Source organism: Sebastes umbrosus, chromosome 6, assembly GCF_015220745.1.
Source record: "Sebastes umbrosus isolate fSebUmb1 chromosome 6, fSebUmb1.pri, whole genome shotgun sequence".
NCBI classification, from domain to species: Eukaryota; Metazoa; Chordata; class Actinopteri; order Perciformes; family Sebastidae; genus Sebastes; species Sebastes umbrosus.
Window position 1 is genome coordinate 34,467,269 of NC_051274.1, and position 20,394 is coordinate 34,487,662.

General features: G+C 39.7%; 1 protein-coding gene across 3 annotated transcripts in view; it reads right to left on the minus strand.

Annotated features, from left to right (window-relative positions):
- The window catches only part of acss2 (acyl-CoA synthetase short chain family member 2), a 56,515-nt gene that overhangs the window by 22,328 nt on the left and 13,793 nt on the right, over nucleotides 1-20,394 (minus strand). For 2 of the 3 annotated variants that reach the window (XM_037773208.1, XM_037773206.1), the window contains exons 1-2: nucleotides 13,584-14,451; nucleotides 11,576-11,771 (exon numbers count right to left, since the gene is read on the minus strand). In XM_037773208.1, coding sequence (XP_037629136.1) covers nucleotides 11,576-11,771; nucleotides 13,584-13,710 — 323 coding nt within the window. In that variant the 5' untranslated portion in view covers nucleotides 13,711-14,451. Of the gene's footprint in view, nucleotides 1-11,575; nucleotides 11,772-13,583; nucleotides 14,452-20,394 lie in introns of those variants that run through there. The other variant, XM_037773207.1, reaches the window with a different exon arrangement.

Below are 20,394 nucleotides of genomic sequence, written 5' to 3' on the forward strand. Positions count from 1 at the left end.
ACCTCCTTCCCGACAAGTTAGTATGACACGGTTGGTACCGATGGATTCTTTAGGTTTTCTAGTTTCATATGATACCAGTATCTTATCATTGCGTTAACTATGACAGCCCTAATCATTACCTTATTTCAGATTGTTCAAGATGTGTCCTATATGTGATGCAATAAAAATATGTGTATCTTAACACAATATAAGGTAAAGTGATTCCAGTATGAACATTTTTTATTTTGATAATTATCATGGTAATATCGTGTATTGTAATTATTTTGGCCAAGATGCTTTTATATTAAGATACTATTTTCTGTATGAATGATTAGAAATAGTACTAATGCACTATGAAACTGGAACACGGCGCAAGGAAACCAAAGTTTAAGTGCACCTGAGGGAAAGATGGAGCATTCAGGTGGGAGACGGACGGCCTACGAGAAGTCAAAGACGAAGAGTGAATAAAAGAAAACAAGAGAAAGAGTAGAGAGAGTGCATTAAGAAATAGTGCTCAGAGGGAGGGAAAGTATTAGAGAGCAAAGAAATGAGAGCTTCAAATGCACCATGAGGGGGAAAACAGCTGCATCAAGAAGTTGTAAAACAAACTCATCAAGTTTTACTAGAAGTACGTCGCCTGCAAAACTCGAGCAACAGCATAACACTGCATCCCGGACTACATTAGGTTCTGTGAGGAGAGCATCGTACCCACCAAAAAGGTACGCTGCTTTCCTAACAACAAGCCCTGGATCAATGGGGACATTAAAGCCCTGTTGAACAGGAAGAAGAGGGCGTTCATGGCCGGGGACATTGAGGGGGCCAAGGTTGTCCAGAAGGAGCTGAAGAAGGAGCTGAGGGCGGCCAAGGACACCTACAAAGACAGACTGGAGGGGAGACTACAGGCCGACAGCTCCAGGGAGGTGTGGGGGGGGGTTCAGGAAGATAACTGGCTACAAACAGCCGAGCCCTGGTGTTGAGGGGACCCAGGAACATGCAAATGAGCTAAACCTGTTTTTCAACAGGTTTGACCAACCAACCCCCCATGAGCTCAGCAGGACAGCCTGGGTCCTCACTCACCAACACCAGTGCCCCTCCTCCACACCTCTCCTTCCCCTCCTCCCCCCCCCTTCCACACCTCTCCTCCTCCCCCCAGCACCCCCTTCCACACCTCTCCTCCTCCCCCCAGCACCCCCTTCCACACCTCTCCTCCTCCCCCCAGCACCCATCCCCAGGAGGCAGCAGCAGCTTGCCCCCCCCATACCTACCCTGAGGAGCACATCCACAGCATGTCCTTTGCACCTGGAGACATTGCAACATCCACCCTGATCATCACAAGGGGCCAGGTGAGGAAGCAGCTCTCAAAGATCAGCGTGAACAAGGCCAGGGGACCAGACAACATCAACCCCAGGGTGCTCAAGGCGTGTGCTGGGGAGCTGGCAGCAGCGTTGCAGCACCTCTTCAGCCTCTCCCTGAGGCTGAAGAAGGTTCCCCAGCTCTGGAAGACCTCCTGCATCGTCCCGGTGGCCAAGAAGGGACACTCCAGCACCCCCAATGACTACAGGCCAGTTGCTCTGACGTCACACGTCATGAAGATCTTTGAGAGACTGGTTCTGCAGCACCTCAAGCCCCTTGTGAGCGACTTCCGGGACCCCCTGCAGTTTGCATACCAGGAAAACATCGGTGTGGGTGATGCCATCACCTACATGCTCCACAGAGCCTACACTCACCTGGAGAGGCCGCACAGCACTGTAAGAATATTGTTCTTTGACTTCTCCAGTGCCTTCAACACCATCCTGCCACTCCGGCTAGCTGAGAAGCTCTCAGTGATGCAGGTAGATCATGGCCTGGTGGCCTGGATTAAGGACTACCTCACCAGCAGACCACAGTATGTCAGACTGCAGGGCAGCCTGTCAGATGTGCTGGTGAGCAACACCGGCGCCCCCCAAGGAACTGTGCTGTCTCCCTTCCTGTTCACCACCTACACCTCCGACTTTCGCTTCCACTTGGGTACATGCCACCTACAGAAGTTCTCCGATGACTCCTCCATCGTCAGCTGCATCACAGTTGACAACGAGGAGGAGTACAGAGCCCTGGTGGAGAACTTCATAGGGTGGTGTGATAACAATCACCTCCAGCTCAACATTGGAAAGACCAAGGAGCTGGTGGTGGACTTCCGGCGGAGCACGAGGCCCCTAACTCCCATCACCATCCGAGGGGAGGAGGTGGAGGTGGTGGACACCTACAAGTTCCTGGGAGTACATATGAACAGTAGACTTGACTGGACTGATAACACCGAGGCCCTCTACAGGAAGGGACAGAGCAAACTGTTCTTCCTGAGGAGGCTCAGGTCTTTTAATGTATGCAATAGGCTGCTGCAGATGTTTTACCAGTCTGTGGTAGCCAGTGTTCTCTTTTTTGCTGTGGTATGTTGGGGGGGTAACATGAACACAAGGGATGCCAACAGACTGAACAGGCTGGTGAGGAAGGCTGGCTCTGTGGTTGGATCTGAGCTGGACGGTCTGGAGGTGGTGGCAGAGGGCAGGATGAGGAGGAAGCTGGACGCTATCCTGGAAAACCCCTTCCACCCCCTCCATGATGAGCTAGTCAAGATGAGGAGCACCTTCAGCCACAGACTCATCCCTCCCCGGCACAACACAAAGCGCCTGGGTCAGTCCTTCATGCTGGTAGCCATCAGGCTCCACAACCAAGGCTGACCCCCATATGATAACTATTAGGACTTTTAAGAAATTTAAACATGCACTATCTGGCGCACTTTACACTCACTTTACACTATACATCCTATATACCACTTTATTGCTGACTGCACATATGTACATATTACATTTATTTATTTATTTATTGTACATACTACATTTATTTATTGACAGACTGTACACACTATGTTCACCCATTCACTCTGTATCTTTTATATCTCTATTATTGTCTTTAGAATTTTTGTATACCTTTACCTCTCCTGTGTTTCACTGTTTGCTGATGTTGCTGCTTTGACACCTGAATTTCCCTCCGGGGATTAATAAAGGTCCATCTTATCTTATCTTATCTTATCTTATAACATATTCAGAGATGAGAACATGATAACATAGTTGATGAGCAGCATTCTTTAACTACAAGCTTAAACACGTCCCGGCACGTCTGTGATATCGTTCTTAGCAGAGTTTATGTTCTTTTTTTGTGACTTGTTTGACTCACATAACTTTAGTGTTTTAATGAGAAGTGAAAGGCAGAATCAGATCCTGTCAGATGCATCATGTTTAGTCCAGTATGTGTGTGTGTGTGTGTGTGTGTGTTTCTGCAGCTTCTCTCTCTTTTATTGCCTAATCGCTGTGGCTGATAACAGCAGCGTTACAGCTTCCAGCACAAAAAACTTCAACAAATACGGATTGCCAAATATCTCTTTCATCAGCAGTGTGAGAGAGGAGATTTCTTACAGCAATAGCTGCTGATATAGAGGACAGAACCTGCCAAAATAAAAAATAAATAAATGACTCCATAAATAAATGTAGCAAAAAAAAATATTAAAAATAAATATAGCCATTAACCAATTGATAAAATGTGACATAAATTGATATTTCTGTTTTAATTTGTTTCTTTATTTATTTTTCTTTGTATTAATTCCCTTATTTATTTACTCTTGTGCTTAATTTTCCATTTAATTTATTTATGTATTTATTTTCATTATTGTTTTTTAAATGTATATATTTATTTTTGCATTTATTTTGTATTTATTTATTTCTTGGGGAGCAGCAGCAGGCTGACGACCTGCTGTACAGAGCCGGGAATGAAGACTGGAGTTGATAAACAGAAGCAGACACCGTTAGCTAGCTAGCTAAGGAAATGCATAAAGAAATGTTTAAAAAATAAATGTATAAAGAAAAGAATACAGAAATAAACAAGGGGTGAAATGCAAAGGGAAAATCGTGTAGAAATAAATGTATCCATCTGTTCCGTCCTCTATATCAGCTCTTCTGTTTTTAATTTTCCCTTTTATTTTTTATGTATTTATTTCTGCACGATTTTCCCTTTGCATTTCACCGCTTATTTATTTTTGTATTCTTTTCTTTATACATTTATTTTTTACACATTTCTTTATGCATTTCCTTAGATAGCTAGCTAACGGTGTCTGCTTCTGCTTATCAACTCCAGTCTTCATTCCCGGCTCCATAGACATATGCCCGGCTGCTGCTCCCCAAGAAAGAAAGAAATGAAAAATGAAAAAAAAAAAAAAATACAAATATTTGCAAAAATAAATAAATAAATTCAAACATTAATAAAAATCAATACATAAATAAAATGGAAAATTAAACAGAAGAGTAACTAGAAAAGGGAATTAATACAAATAAAAATAAATAAATAAGCAAATTAAAACAGAAATTAATATTTATGTCACATTTTATCAATTAATTAATGGCTATATTTATTTTTAATAATATTTTGATACATTTAATGACATATATATATATTTATCGAATCATTTATTAATTTATTCTTGATTTTGGCAGGTTTTGTCCTCCATAGCTGAAGTGGTAAAATGCTCCAGAAACACCAGCCAACACACAGCTGCCTCAGTGGAGTTTCTCAATAGTGCCCACTGTATCTGTGATGTTTTCCACTATAGTGTGTGTATGTATGTGTGTTGATGTTGTTGGTGGGAGGGGAGCTTACATAGCTGAAAGGCCTCTGTGACCTGCTTGGCACCAACAGCTGATGGGAATTGCATTCACAGAATAACTGACATTATAATGAAGCTGTCTGACCTTGATAATCATTTCCAACATGATATCTGAGCTGCAGCGTCGGTGTGTTCACAACCAGGAGGACAATATACAGAATATATATGTTTTTTATGATTTTGAAATAGATGTTTTAATGCCAGAATCGATATATTTGCTTCATCTGGGTCTATGTGGAGGTAGAAGGAAGGTTTTTATTGTTGTAGTCTGAGTAACGTGACGTCATATCCTTTCCGTATCCGTCAACCGAAACAAACCTCAGCGAGCCGAAACGAGGAAGTATAAACCATTGGAGGGTCAGCATGGATACGACCTGCACCCTCCCATGTTAAATCCAGCGTGGTAAACACTACACATCCAGTAAAGGATGGAAACACTTTGGGTTTCACACATTGACAGGAAAAGCAGAGCTAGACAGAGCAGAGCTAAAGCTGCATGCTAACTCTGTCACGGACAGGAAACGTTATGGTGTGGCGGTAACGTGGCGGTGGAGCCGGCCGTGGCTCTCGTCTCCGTGGTCAAATGGGCTGACGCTACGACTGTAGAGCACCCAGATACTGACATTTGTGTTCTCTGCATTGAAACGGCCCCGATGGAGCTGACCATGGATGGATAAAGAGAACGGAGCTGACGGGAGAGCTAGAGACCACCTTGGAGAAGTTAGAGGAAGTAGACACGTGGGACTACGTCCGCTTTTCAAAATAAGGTGTTAACAAAGGGAACTGTAGATACTAAATACATCTATGGAAATCAGACTGATGGATTATATTCACCAGAAGTATAAAACATTACATGTCCCTTATAAATTAAAAAGAAAATACCACTAATCTGTGAGGGAAATGTCTTTATTCTTTGATTTTTGGGTTGCTGGATAAAAAATAATTCCTGACAATGATCCTGATATATTTGACTTTGGGACATCTCTGACTACATACATGCTGAAAATCAAACATTTTTACTGGATTCATTTAGAGATTTCCCAAAGTAAAAGTCCCTAGAAGTGTATGATTCAACTTTTTCTCATGGTCTAGTGGTAAAAAAGTTAACAGAAATCGCAATATCGAATCACAATACTTAAAAATCACAATACATATCGAATCGGCACCGACGTATCGTGATAGTATCGAATCAGGAGATAGGTGAATCGTCCCAGTCCTGATGAAAATGTGCGTCATTATCTCCATATTTAAACGTCTTAATCACATCTTGCCCCTCTCTATTACGACCCGATTTTCCCTCTGCCTTCAGGTAACTATAAACACTTACACTGTAATGAAGCAATGCAGAGCTGAAGATGTCCTCCATACGGAGAATAAAACCTTTTCTCTGACCAAACTTAACATTATTGCCCCACTAGCGGTAAAGAATATCAAAGAGCATTTATCCAATCAACAAACACACGTACTGGTGTGTAACGAGCATTACAACTTTAACATGGAGGCTATAAATTATATATTTGAGTCTGGTTTGAAATCCAATCACAGTGCGTCCACACACGGCCTTTAAATAGCAGGAGTGTATTCTCACTGCTGCTGGATTGAGACCAACGATCAGCGTCTGGTTGTGAGAAGACGGAAGCAAAGAAAGCCACATACAGTATATCCTGCTGTGATCAGATGATTAAACCTCTCCTTCCTATCGTGATTACTCGTTCTGTACTGCACACCATGAAAATCACCTGGTAATAACCTGTATGGACACAGTGACCTACTGTACTCTGCTATCAAACCAGACGGCACACACACAAATTAATCAGCTCTGATAAGAACAAACAAGGTCATTCCTCACAGCGATCCAACACCAAACACATGCACACAAACTAAAACCAGTTTCATTTGTGAGGGAAATGTCTTTATTCTTTGATCAAAGAATAAATTCTTTATAAAATGTAATAAACTAGAATGGTACTCGGAGAGCGCAGACCTCCGCCAAGCTGCCCGAGTACGATTGCCCCCCCTCTCCGTTAAGCTTGCTTTTGGTTTATGTTGAGATCAGCTGTACGCAGCGGAGCATCGTAAAACACTTCATTCAAACTGGACAGAAACGAAATAAAACTCAACTAAACCGTCATCGTTTCTCTTTCCAACAATCACCAAGTGAGCTTTGGTCCAACTCAACAAGAATTTCACTGAGTTTAATGTGAAAAAAAACCCGCTGAATCTACAGTTGTCCCCCCCTGCTCTCTCTCTGTCCCTCTCTCTGCTGGCAGAAGGAAAGAGGCTGGGTGATGTCTCATGAGCGCGTCATCAGTTACACTGCGCATGTCTTAAAGCCTGTGGTGTTAATGAACAGGCTGACCAGTTATTAAAAACAATTCCCGAAGCCGGATCGTGATCCGGATTCATTGTGCCACACCCCACCCCTCCAAAATTTCATTCAAATCCATCGCGGACTTTTTGAGTAATCCTCCAAACGGACAAACCAACAAACAAACGCCGGTGAAAACATAACCTCCTTCTTAAGCCCTCGGCGGAGGTAATAATACCTGACAATGATCCTGATATATTTGACTTCAGGACATCTCTGACTACATACATGCTGAAAATCAAACATTTTTACTGGATTCATTTAGAGATTTTCCAAAGTAAAAGTCCCTAGAAGTGTATGATTCAACTTTTTTCCCTTCATGGTCTAGAGGTAAAAACGTTAACAAAAATCACAATAAATCGTAACATCGAATCGCAATACTTAAAAATCACAATACAAATCGAATCGGCACCCAGGTATCGTGATAGTATTGAATCTGTAGATAGGTGAATGGTGCCAGCCTATTATGAATATTATATTCAATTTCTGCTAATAGATCCCCTGAAATCCTACACACTGGCCCTTTAAAAAACACTTCATAAATAAATTAGTTTAAGTTTATTCTGGGTTCTGCAGGTGAGGGATAATTATTATGATTCTATTACCAACTGGTGCAACATGCTGGAAACAAACACTTCAACGAAGGTCATCAGACATGTGTTTCTGCCCGGCTGTCATATCTGGAAATGTTAAGAGCGATAATAGTAAACACACACACACACACACACACACACACACACACACACACACACACACACACACACACACACACACACACACACACACACACACACACACACACACACACACACACACACACACACACACACACACACACACACACACACACACACACACACACACACACACAATTTATAAACACACACACAGAGTGCACAGGCCTATAAATACACAACAGTTAAACCATTTCTAACACTGTGGGTTTAAATGTCAGAGGCCAATGTGGACAAACACACTTTCTTTTGTATGAGGACACTAAAAATAAAAACACCAGCAGCATGTGGAGAGCAAAAGGAACATTAAGTGAAAAAGAGGAGAAAGCTGCTTAAATGTTTTATATTTATATTTTGTCTCAGAGGAACAACTAACTCTACTGATGCTGTTGATGGTGTCCGTTGCTATTGAACATCCTCGAGGCTTCAGTCAAAACACTATCAGCGTTGTGTTTGAGTCAAAGTGTTCTCTGTTCATCGTTTTAGTCAAAGAAATGAAATGAAATACAACATTTTCTTTATCTTTTCCATTTTTTTTTTATTTATTCCATATAAGTTGAACACTCAAACTCGTGTGTTAAACCATTTTTGTGGAAAATCCAGCTGGTGAGTTAAAGGGAGTGTTTGTAAGAATCATAAATGTCTTGTTAACAGCTTCACCTGTGGCCGTTAAGTCAACTAAAGTCAGCGTCCTGTTGCTGGCGCTTGTGCTCGCTCTACATAGACATAAAGGAGCATCGCTCAACACAGTGAGGAGACACACGTCAGCTAAAAGCACAATATCACTCTATATTTCAGCTGCTTGGCAGTAATGTTAGCTGACCAGACCAAGGTCTCTCCATGAATCAATGCTGATCCTAGTGTTGGCTTTTCCTGCCTCAGCCTCCCGACCGCGGCCGGAGGGAACAGGATATAAATAATTAATCGATTAATAGAGAAAATAAAGATATATCTAAATAAAAATAACTGTTTGTTGCAGCCTTACTTTCCACGAGAGCTGAAATCAAAATCTGATCTGATGTGAATATTTACTGGTTTACTTTTATGACCATAAATCTAATATCTTATATCTCTGGATTTTTGGTAGTAAGTATTTTTTGAAGATGTCACGTGAACATTTTACATTCCTATCTGACATTTTATAGAGAAAATAATATAGCAATGACAATAGTCATTAGTTGCAACCAGAGATTTTCCTGCAGATATAAAAGTCAGTGAGGGGACACGCTTTCTGGTTCAATCATCCTCCTCTCTCAGGATATCTCTGCTTTAGAAAGCCCAGCGTGGTCCAATGTGCATCCCTCTCTGTGACTTCACCATTCACATCAGAACACATCAGAGGCCGGAGGCAAGAGAGACACAACGAGGGAAAGAGGAGAGCAGAAAAGAAAAGAAGTGATGCTGCAGACAAGGAGAAGTGCCCTTTCAGGACAAACGGGAGTGTTTTAATAAAAGAGAGTCAGTCAAGAGAAAGAGATGGAGCAGTGAAATGAAAGAATACGAGCAGTGAAATAAGAGAGTGACGCTGCAGATGGTTGGACAGAGAACAAATTAAACTCCTTATATTAAATGTAATAGATAATGTACAGCGAGCCGGTCATTGTTGTGAAATAAACCCAGACAAGGTTGAAGAGGTTTATTTCATAAAGATAACTCGTCATATCCGTTCCGTATCCTTTCACCTAAACGAACAGCAGCGAGCCGAAACGAGAAAGTATAAGACGTTGGAGGGTCAGCGTGGATACGACCTGCACCCTCCCATGTTAAATCCAGCGTGGTAAACACTACACATCCAGTAAAGGATGGAAACACTTTGGGTTTCACACATTGACAGGAAAAGCAGAGCTAGACAGAGCTGAGCTAAAGCTGCATGCTAACTCTGTCACGGACAGGAAACGTTATGGTATGGTGGTAACGTGGCGGTGGAGCCGGCCGTCGTTCTCGTCTCCGTGGTCAAATGGGCCGACGCTGCAACTGTAGAGCACCCAGATACTGACATTTGTGTTCTCTGCATTGAAACGGCCCCGATGGAGCTGGCCATGGATGGATAAAGAGAACGGAGCTGACGGGAGAGCTAGAGACCACCTTGGAGAAGTTAGAGGAAGTAGACACGTGGGACTACGTCCGCTTTTCAAAATAAGGCGTTAACAAAGGGAACTGTATATACAAAATACATCTATGGAAATCAGATTGATGGATTATATTCACCAGAAGTATAAAACATTACATGTCCCTTATAAATTAAAAAGAAAATACCACTAATCTGTGAGGGAAATGTCTTTATTCTTTGATTTTTGGGTTGCTGGATAAAAAATAATTCCTGACAATGATCCTGATATATTTGACTTTGGGACATCTCTGACTACATACATGCTGAAAATCAAACATTTCTACTGGATTCATTTAGATATTTCCCAAAGTAAAAGTCCCCAGAAGTGTTTGATTCAACTTTTTCCCTTCATGGTCTAGTGTTAAAAAAGAATCATTAATATTTAGGTGGAAAATGAAAACGAGCACGATGTGTGAGAGAGACGAAGCTGAAGGAAAGAAAAGAGGAAAGAAAAGAGGAAGTATGTGAGAAAGAGAGAAAGACAAAGGAGGAAGGTCGACTGCAGCTCCATTCATTCGATCTGTTGTTATTCAATCCTGTTATTGTGTTCACAGTGGCAACCCCCTCACAAAGAGCGCGCACACACACACACACACACACACACACATACACACACATCAGCGACGCCCATTAAACACACTTTCTCTTGTACTGGTGAGCGCACACACAACCCAACACGCTCATTATCAAGATCAGAGATGCAACTATAAAACAACAAAAATCTAAAATATCAGGAAAAGTGATGGAATAATAGATGACAGAACATGGAACTTTAAATTATTCTTTTTTATTAATTAAAAATGTTTAAATGTAAAAATGTGTTCATTAAAAAACTTTAATAGTATGCAGTAATCTGATGTCCCCAACACTTGAGTTTATGTGATTTCTTTGATAGTTCATTTTATAATTTCATTTATTTTTATAATGCACACATATTTACATTTCATCTGTATTCTTATTTAAATTTTTCTTATAACTTATCTATGTTTATATATATTTTTATTCTAAAATGGAACAACTGTAATTTACCCTAGGGATCAATAAAGTATTTCTGATTCTGATATCACTGATTAAACAGCGTTTAATAAGGTTTTTATTTTTTTTGTAAAACAGCGCTCTCGCTGGCGCATCAGTAACAGTTCAGGCGGAGAGCGGTACTGCAGCACGGAAGACGACGAGAGGCTCCAAAACAAAAACCCACAAAACGATAATAAATTGAGATGAAGTTCTGAGAAGTTGATGAAAGAAAAGCTGCTAAAAATCAGGAAGACACCACTGTAACTGTAGAAAGAGCTGTGTTGAAGTGGTGTTCTTTCCATAGACTAACTGTTTTATGTGACCTCTGGGTTGTAACACACCAATATTTAAAATAGATAGAAACTGACATTAGAGCTGCAACGATTAGTTAATTAATCGATTGCCAGAAAATGACCAACCAAATGAGAGAAGCGAGACACAAATGAATGCACCTAATGTTATCATTCATAAAAACCGTGGTCTTATGCTGACCACTATATGTAGTCATAACACACACACACACACACACACACACACACACACACACACACACACACACACACACACACACACACACACACACACACACACACACACACACACACACACACACACACACACACACACACACACACACACACACACACACACACACACACACACACACACACACTCACCAGTAGAAGGCCACTTTATCGGCGAGCTTCCTCTCATGGACGTTGCGGTCGAGGATGTTGTAGCAGATGTTGGTGGAAGCTCCTTCCATAAACTTGATGAATATTTCTCCTTTGGTCACATCGAAGTTGTAGTCGAGGTACTGACCCACGTGTTTGGTCTTCCAGAAGAAATCTTTGGCGATGTCGCCCCAGAACTCTGCAGGACAGGAAAGAAAGGGATCAGAAATAATGAAATACTGCATGCCCATAAATCACATCTGGAAGACGCTCATCTCACAGAGACCTCACGTGTTCATGGTGTTTGTTTTGATTAAGGCTGTCAAAGTTGACGCGTCAACGCAAATTCGTTCCCAGATATATGTTTTGTCTTAAGTCCAGACTGAAGCACTGAATCACCAGCAGAGCTCATAAACAGCTGAATAAAAGACATTGTAAATAACAAACTACCTTCCTTCCACTAAAACAAAACCAACGTTGTGATTTCACAATATTTGTTTACAACTCAAGGTGGTTAATTATCTTCCAGCTGTAACTTGTTCCTCTCGTTTAAGTTCCTTTTGTGTGAGTTTTATTAGGCCATTATCTCCTGTGTATCATTAACTTACTTAACTGTATCATCATTACTACATGTACATCATTATTTCCTCATGATATGACATTTCTGAGCCCAGAGTGAGACAGATCCACCCTGAAGCCGGCTTCCACCTGCAGGAGAAACTTGTTTGGTTGCCTGTGAGATACTTTACACATCACAAGGAAATGACCTGAGCAGCTGTTTGATTAACAATAGCTGCACAGATACTGAATCTCCCCCCTCCTGCCTGGTATGTTTAGGAGAGACGGCCACGCCGCTTCCTTATTACCAGAAAACCCAGAATAACCCCTCCAGTGCAGGCTGTCTGCAGGTCACAATGAGTTGACTCAAATACTTTTGACACTGCTGAAACAACATGTGTGTCTGTCTTTACTTTAGTGGTTAATGCAGCTCTGAAATATTCTATTAGCACTGTCTGTCGCGTCTTAATCCAATGCATTAAAGCTTTAATTATGGAGTCAGATGCTGCCTTTAAATTGCATGTGGCAGGTGTACTCCTCAGTGAAGTCCTCTGTACTTGATTGATTTAGACAGTGGTGGTAGGAGTACTCAGATATTTTACTTAAAGGTCCCATATCGTGCTCATTTTCAGGTTTATACTTATATTTTGTGTTTCTACTAGAACATATTTACATGCTGTAATGTTCAAAAAACCTTTATTTTCCTCATACTGTCTGCCTGAATATACCTGTATTTACCCTCTGACTGAAACGCTCCGTTTTAGTGCATTTCTACAGAATTGCGTTGCTAGGCAACAGTTTGGGTCCATGTTTACTTCCTGTCAGCTGATGTTATTCACATACACTGCAACAGGAAATAAACTGGGACACATTTAGAATGTTTACATTTAAAACCATGTAATGGACTAAATATTGTATATTAGTGACATCACAAATGGACAGAAATCCTAACAGCTTGTTTCAAACGCACAATTTCTGAATACGGGCTGTGTGTATTTCTCGGTATATTGAGCGTTTTGATAGTTTAACAGTATTTACAAAGCACTAAAAACTGCTTTATAATATAAAAGACATGAACATCTCACTTTTTACAATATGGGACCTTTAGGTAAAAGGAACAATAGCAAGTCCTGCATTAATTTTTTTACTTCAATAAAAACACAAAAGCATCAAAATATAGTTAAAGTACCAAAAGTACTCATTATTCATAAAGGCCCATTTCAGAATCATGTTTATGATATTAAAGGATTATAATTATTGATGCATTAATGTGTTCATCACTTTAATGCTGCAAATGATATTAACTACTTTAAATAGTTGCCTGATTTACATGTTGTATTATTAATCTGAATCTGCAACTAAAGTTATGAAATAGAGGTAAAGCACAAAATGCAAATACTCAAGTAACATTTACTTTGCACCTCTGGATGTAAACACTATAAGGTGGACTCACCATCTGGATTGTCTATGGACTTCAGGTAGAGCTCTTTATAGGATTCGAAGCTGGAGATGTGAGCCTCCTTCTTCAGCTCCTCGGAGCCGTGGAAGACGTCTTCCTTCGGCACTTTGTCGGGAATCATCTCTCAAACGAAGCTTTCACTCTTTTACAAGTCAGTAGATCAGAGACACGTCGCTGCAGAGCAGGCTAACTGATCAGCTCTGTTAGATAGAGATCGATATATCAACCTGCTATGATCAATATCAGGGGGGAAGATGCTGCACGGACTCCTTCAGCTGCAGCAGCGGGAAGCACAATGAAGAGATGCAGCTGCAGACTGCTAGCTGAGTGCTAGCTGGCTGCTAGCTGGCTGCTAGCTGGCTGCTAGCTGAGTGCTAGCTGAGTGCTAGCTAGCAGCAGAGTTCATTCAGACTTCCGTGTTCTGCAGGGTGTTTGTTGTTGTTTTTGTTGTTTTGGTTATAAACTTCACGTGCAGACGCCTCGTGTGGATCCAACACGTGCAGCTGCAGGTGTTGGGTTTAGTCCGGCTCAGTGTCGGTGCAGCTCCGGGTGGATCCGTGTAAAGTCCTGCACACACGGACACGGGGGAGTGGCTGTCCTGCTAACAGCTAACGGCTAGCAGGCTAAGCTAACTGCTAAGCTAACTGCTAAGCTAACAGGCTAAACTAGCTCCCTCCAGGAGAAGAGGAGCTGAGACTTGTTTCTGCTGCTGTAAACACTCAATGTGTTTTAAATCATCAGATTCACTGGGTGTGTTTCCTGCTGTCCAGGAGGCGGGAGGTGGACTGGTTCTGGTTCTGGTTCTGGTTCTGGTCCAGTGGTTCCAGCATGCTTCTTCTTCTTCTTCTTCTTCTTCTTCTTCTTCTGACAAGGTGAGCGCTGAACTCTGTTTGGTCCTGAGCAGCCAATCAGAGCTCACGGTGCATTCGCGTACTCATCGAAAGCTCCGAAATTCACACAACTAACAGTGTAAACTACCACCCCGGTTGCGTTCACGTGTTAACGTTCATCATAAAGCTTAATGGCACAAAAAATTAAATAAAACAAAATAGTGTTTTATTAAATAACAAAGTGAGGTTTCCTTATGGTTTATAATCATTTTAAAAAATAAGGTTTCGAGCTAAAACACACTTTCAACTAATATCTAAATCAGGAACTCCTCACATTTGAGAAGCTGCAACCAGAGGACATTTTTTGCTTAAACAGTTACTTAAATTATTAATTTAGGGCTGCAACTAATAATTATTTTCATGATCAATAATGTGCCAGTTATTTTCCAAATTAATCAATTAATATTTTGTCTAAAAAAGGTTAGAAAAGAGTGAAACATTCCTGTTTTAACTTCCTACAGCTCAAGAAAATGCATTCAACAATTCAAAACCCCAAAATATTTTTTATCAGAAGTTTTCGCCATTTCGCCATCAATCGATTAATTGACTAATTGTTTCGAAAACATATTTTATAATTCACCGACTGTTTCATTGGTACACATGTATTAATTGTAAATTAAACCTCCCAAATAATAATAAATGCATTACTTTTACATTCAGCTGTTGACAGGTAGATTTGCAAATATAACCTTCAGCAAATCCTCATTCAAATACCATTTAAGAAAGCATTAAGCAGCTGATCAATAGTCCAGTGTTGGTCATGTATGTTTTGTTCCTTTTCCCTGATAATGGACCTTGAGGCTAAATAATTATAGATGATATAAATTAATGTAAAATGTATGAATATGAATGACCGCTTTTTTAATGTAAGGCAGTTAAAAGTGAATATGAGTTGAACACAGCACAACACAAATGTAATGTTGTATAAAGTATGTATATGATAAATATGATGTATTGGCATCAGCTAATGGGGATCAGTTTTAAATAAATATATACATTTTAATTACATATTTATTGGGTGTTTTATGTTCACAAAGAGCTCAAAGTTACATTGATGTTGTTTTCATTTTTGAAGAGCTGGATTAATAATCTATGTTGCTGTCTGTTCAATTAAAACATTTAAGAAAAAGTTCATTTCTTTAGAAAACTACGACAGTTGTTGTGACGGTCTCAGTGTTATCAAACACCGCCCCTTATGGACAACAGTGTATATTACATTTATATTTGATTTGAGTTTTGACCAACAAACAGCAGGTGGAGATAATGTTCAACTTCTGCTGCTCTGAGATGGTTTGACCACAGCTTCAGCATTATTATACGAATAATCAAATATTATTAGAATAATATAAATAAATGTAATTCAGTACATTTACTCAAGTGATGTATGTAAAGTACAAGTTGAAGGTACTTGTACTACTTTACTTGAGTTTTTCCATTTTATTTTTTAACTTTATTCAGGTTTCTTTTTAATTTCAAAGTCAGTATCATAAAACATATAACACTGTTGAACATTCCTTGACAGAGAACATCTGTCCACATCAACAGTATATATGTATATACTGTATATACTGTATATAGTCCAGTGCGTCATCACTGGAGTCCATCTTTGTAGAAAAATGTCCATCTTCATTTGCAGTTGTGCGTAGACAGTATAAACACTGTGCAGACTCTGAGTTTGCATCGGCGACAGCTTTCCTCCAATTTACACTTATCATCTTTCTAGCAACTGGTACAAGTATTCGTAGTATATACTGTATCTTTGGTCTTTACCGTTTACATTGTGGGGTGTTTTTCCAAATAAAAACAACTGGGATAGCAATTTTCATTATTATTTTCAATCTCCTTTTTTTTTTTATATCTTGCCAAACTTGCTGCAGTTCTGGACAGTCTCAGAAGATATGAGAATGATCTCCAGTCATCCCTCATTTCCTCCAACATAAAGCTATAATAGAGTATCATTACATTGTGGTAATGGTACTTTTACTTCAGCACAAAGGGAACTAAAGGGGCGACGCTGCGGAGGCCCCTCCGGCCCTTCCTGATGTCACAGCTCTGGAGGTCAAAGGTCAACCTCAGGCCTGGACTGAATGAAGGATCATGTGTGATTCACAAAGACTGCTTTGATTTCTGTGTTCGACCGTTGTTTTCTTCATATAATCATGGTTCACGTCCGCTGCATGTTTCAGTGAAGAAACTGAATTAAAAAGGGAGATTACTATCAACAGAATAATAAATAATACAACACGGCATGAACATTCCTACAGATCTTCAGTAGAACAATCTTTGAGAGACTTTTACCACACTGCATTAAAAGAGGGAAATATTTTATTATTATTATGTGACGTTTGTGGTTTAGAGTGAAATGTTTTGACAACTATTGGATGGATTTCCATGATCTATTCAATTCAATTTTATGTTTATATACTATATACATTATATACTGACATTTAATTCCTGTTTAAGTTTTGACCAAGTTGCTGCTGCATTAAAATGTTTACACCTGAATTGTAATTCTGTTAATTTTGAAGTTTTTTTTTTACCAAGTTACTGGTGTACGATTTATCATTTTAATAAATAAAAAATCTGTCATTTTGAAGATTTTTTACAAGTTGCTGGTGTACAGTTTATTATTTTAATAAATAAAAATTCTGTCATTTTGAAGATTTCTGTTACCAAGTTACTGGTCATTCATTCATTATTTTAATAATAAATAAAAAAATCTGTTAATTTTGAAGATTTTTTACAAAGTTTCTGGTGTACGATTTATTTTTTTAATAATAAATATAAATTCTGTTAATTATTAAGATTTTTTAACCAAGTTGCTGGTGTATTATTCATTATTTCAATATAAATAAAAATTCTGTTCATTTTTAAGAATTTTTTACCAAGTTGCTGGTACACTTAAATAAATGTATATCTATGTATTTATTTGTTACATTTTATTTTACAAAGTTAGTAAAGTAATGTTTTAGATGTTGTTTTTACACATACCAGAATGATCCCAGTCACCTCCACACAGTGAGGCATAGATTATTAATTAAACACTGGTATCAGATCGGTAATCGGTATCATGGGCATGTCTGTAAAGGGGAGACTCGTGGGTACCCATGGGGTTGACAGTTTTTCCTCGCTAAAATTCAGTGTAAGTTTGGAGCGTTATTTAACCTCCTTCACGACAAGCTAGTATGACATGGTTGGTACCAACGGTTCATTAGGTTTTCTAGTTTCATATGATACCTGAGAGACAGTAAAGTCTGTCGGGATCGCGGGTCTCAGGGGGTTAATTAAATAAAGTCACACTGCTGATTTGAACAGGAACTTGGAGATTCAAAACAAAGAAAAAGTCCAGCCTTGACGTGGAAATACTGTTTTTATTGTCTGTACCAAACTTGATTGAAGAAAATGGAGTTTTCCAGAGTATAACAAACACATCAAAGAGGAGAGAGACTCACAGTGAACCCGCTTATCGGCACCGATTGTTGAGAGGGAAAAGGTCAGAGGTCACACAAGCATTACCTTTGAAGCCGTCATTTCAACTTTCAGCTCAGACATTTTCAGCAAACACACAAACACACACACCATCATCATCATCATCATCATCACGCTGGATCAGAAACTACGGATCCTCAGAGAGGTCAAAACCTTCTGAGCATGAACTCTTTCAGACGTGTGTCAGACTGAAAACATTCAGAGGAAACATCTTGTAGGTTTGATATCAAACAGCACACACAGACCTCAGTAACACGTACAGTAACACGTACAGTAACACGTACAGTAACACGTACAGTAACACGTTCTACTGGCATCGGGACACCAGAAGGGAGTCAACACACTTTCAATGACGTGTCAGGAAAACCAGACGATTGTCAAAAACCTCCTCGACATAATGACAGATGTCATTATGTTCCACATCACATCTGACAGGTAAATTATGATGATGAAGACTGATTAAACACAGACTGTTAGAGGAGGTCACATTGGCACCGGGTAGGCCACTATGTAGAGGCGGGGCTCCCCCTTTAACGTTGCATAACAGAAAGCACTTCTTTACTATAAGGCTCGACGGCTCCAAACGCCAGAAAGCTGCAGTTCTGTCAACAGTTTGAAGGTTTCCTGCATTCAGAAAACTCACAGTATTCAGAGAGGACGTGTTGACGTCCTGCAGTTTGTCCTCCGTGTGCTACGAGTTGTCTCGGCAGTAACAAACATGAACGAGGACATCTTTAGAAAACTGGTTAATATGGAGTTTCTAAGTGCTTAAATCTGAATTTTGTAACATAAAGTCTGAAGAGAATTAGGTAAAAGAGCATTTGCAATGAATTTATTTTGGAGCAACTAATATCAATTTGACTTTTAGCTGTTTAGTTTGCTCTGGTCACGTTTCAGGTTTCAGTGCACATATTTGGGAAGTAATCGACAACCATTTTATATTGTTTGAGTCGACGTCGAAGCAAAAACGTCAAATGATTTGCTGGTTTCAGCATCTAAAATGTGAGGATTTGCTATTTATTTCTGTTCTGTTGGGTTTGGGACTGTTGGTCAGACAAAACAAGATATTTCAATACTCAAATTTTACATTTTCTGACACCTAAAAACTTTTTTTAAAATCGATTAATCAAGAAAATAGTCAACAGATGAATCGATAATGACAACGTTCATTAGTTGCAGGAAGCCCCTACTCATTAAAAGACCTCAGTTTCAGCAGTTTTCTGACATAACAAGTTTCCACAATAGCAGGTTTTAAGTTAAAGTTAATTTTCTTTCCTCAAACGTTAACGGGGCCTCAGATCCGGACGGTGAAATCCTGCAGATCATCGTCAGGAGCAGTTTTTTGTTGTGTTGCGTCTTAACTTCAGCACAAGAATTACTGTCAGAATAAAGTCCAGACTTTCAGCTTTAATTATAAAAAAAAGTAAAATAGAGTATTTTTATTTACAGTGCCCCAATTTTAGTTATTACTTTTAATATTTGGTCAAATCTTGGTCCGTCTTGGACCCTCTGACGTCCCTCAGACATCAGCAGACATTTTGATAACGCTCCATGAGGTCAGATTCTCCTGCAGCTTATTTTGCCTTCAGAAATTGAACCATGTGACTGAAGGGGCGACGAATTGGACAAAACTCCCTGGTTGACTAGTTAGTATGATTATTTTCCAGCTACATTGTCCAAAAAACTGTGTGACTGCAAGTCAAACGGGCTACTAGTCCTGCAGCGTTCACACAAAACGGATGAAAAAAAACTCATTTTAAAGCTGAAAATCAGTCAGAACTTTAAACTCGACTTCAGTCATAGTTGGATTTGAAACCCAGCGAGCTGCAGCGCAGAGACACAAATAAAATTACTACAAAGGTTGACTTCTTAGAAACAAGAATATCCTTCGTTCAAAAAACTCTTTTGGAGAGTCAAATAAAACATACATCCTGTAAAAAATACGACTTCTAAAAGTCAAAGTAGAGATTTTTAGATGGTTTTACTGAAGGCAACTACCAGAAAATACAAAAACCTAAATACCCAGGCACCCTTTGATAGTGTGCAACATTCAACCCTCACGTTTGTGAACTTAAATATCTGCACGTCTGAATCACTGACGGAGAGCCGCTCTATCAGCCGATCCGTTTGTCCGAAGAGGAAAACGCTCAACTCAGCACCCAAATTCATCTTTAATTCAATTCTGCAGAACATATTGTGAAAGTCTGCAGCTGTGATACATCTTATTTATTTGATCTCACTGTGGAGACAAACAACTCAACTTGTGGCAAGAAAAACAACCAGGAATTCAATTCAATAATATAACACCATAACTATGTATATTCTGTTTGCTTTATGAGCCTTAGATGGAAGACAGGTGGTCCGCTGCACCCCCGACACATCTGAGCTTTTTGTCCAAAATACCACCAACGTTGTTTATTTTTCAG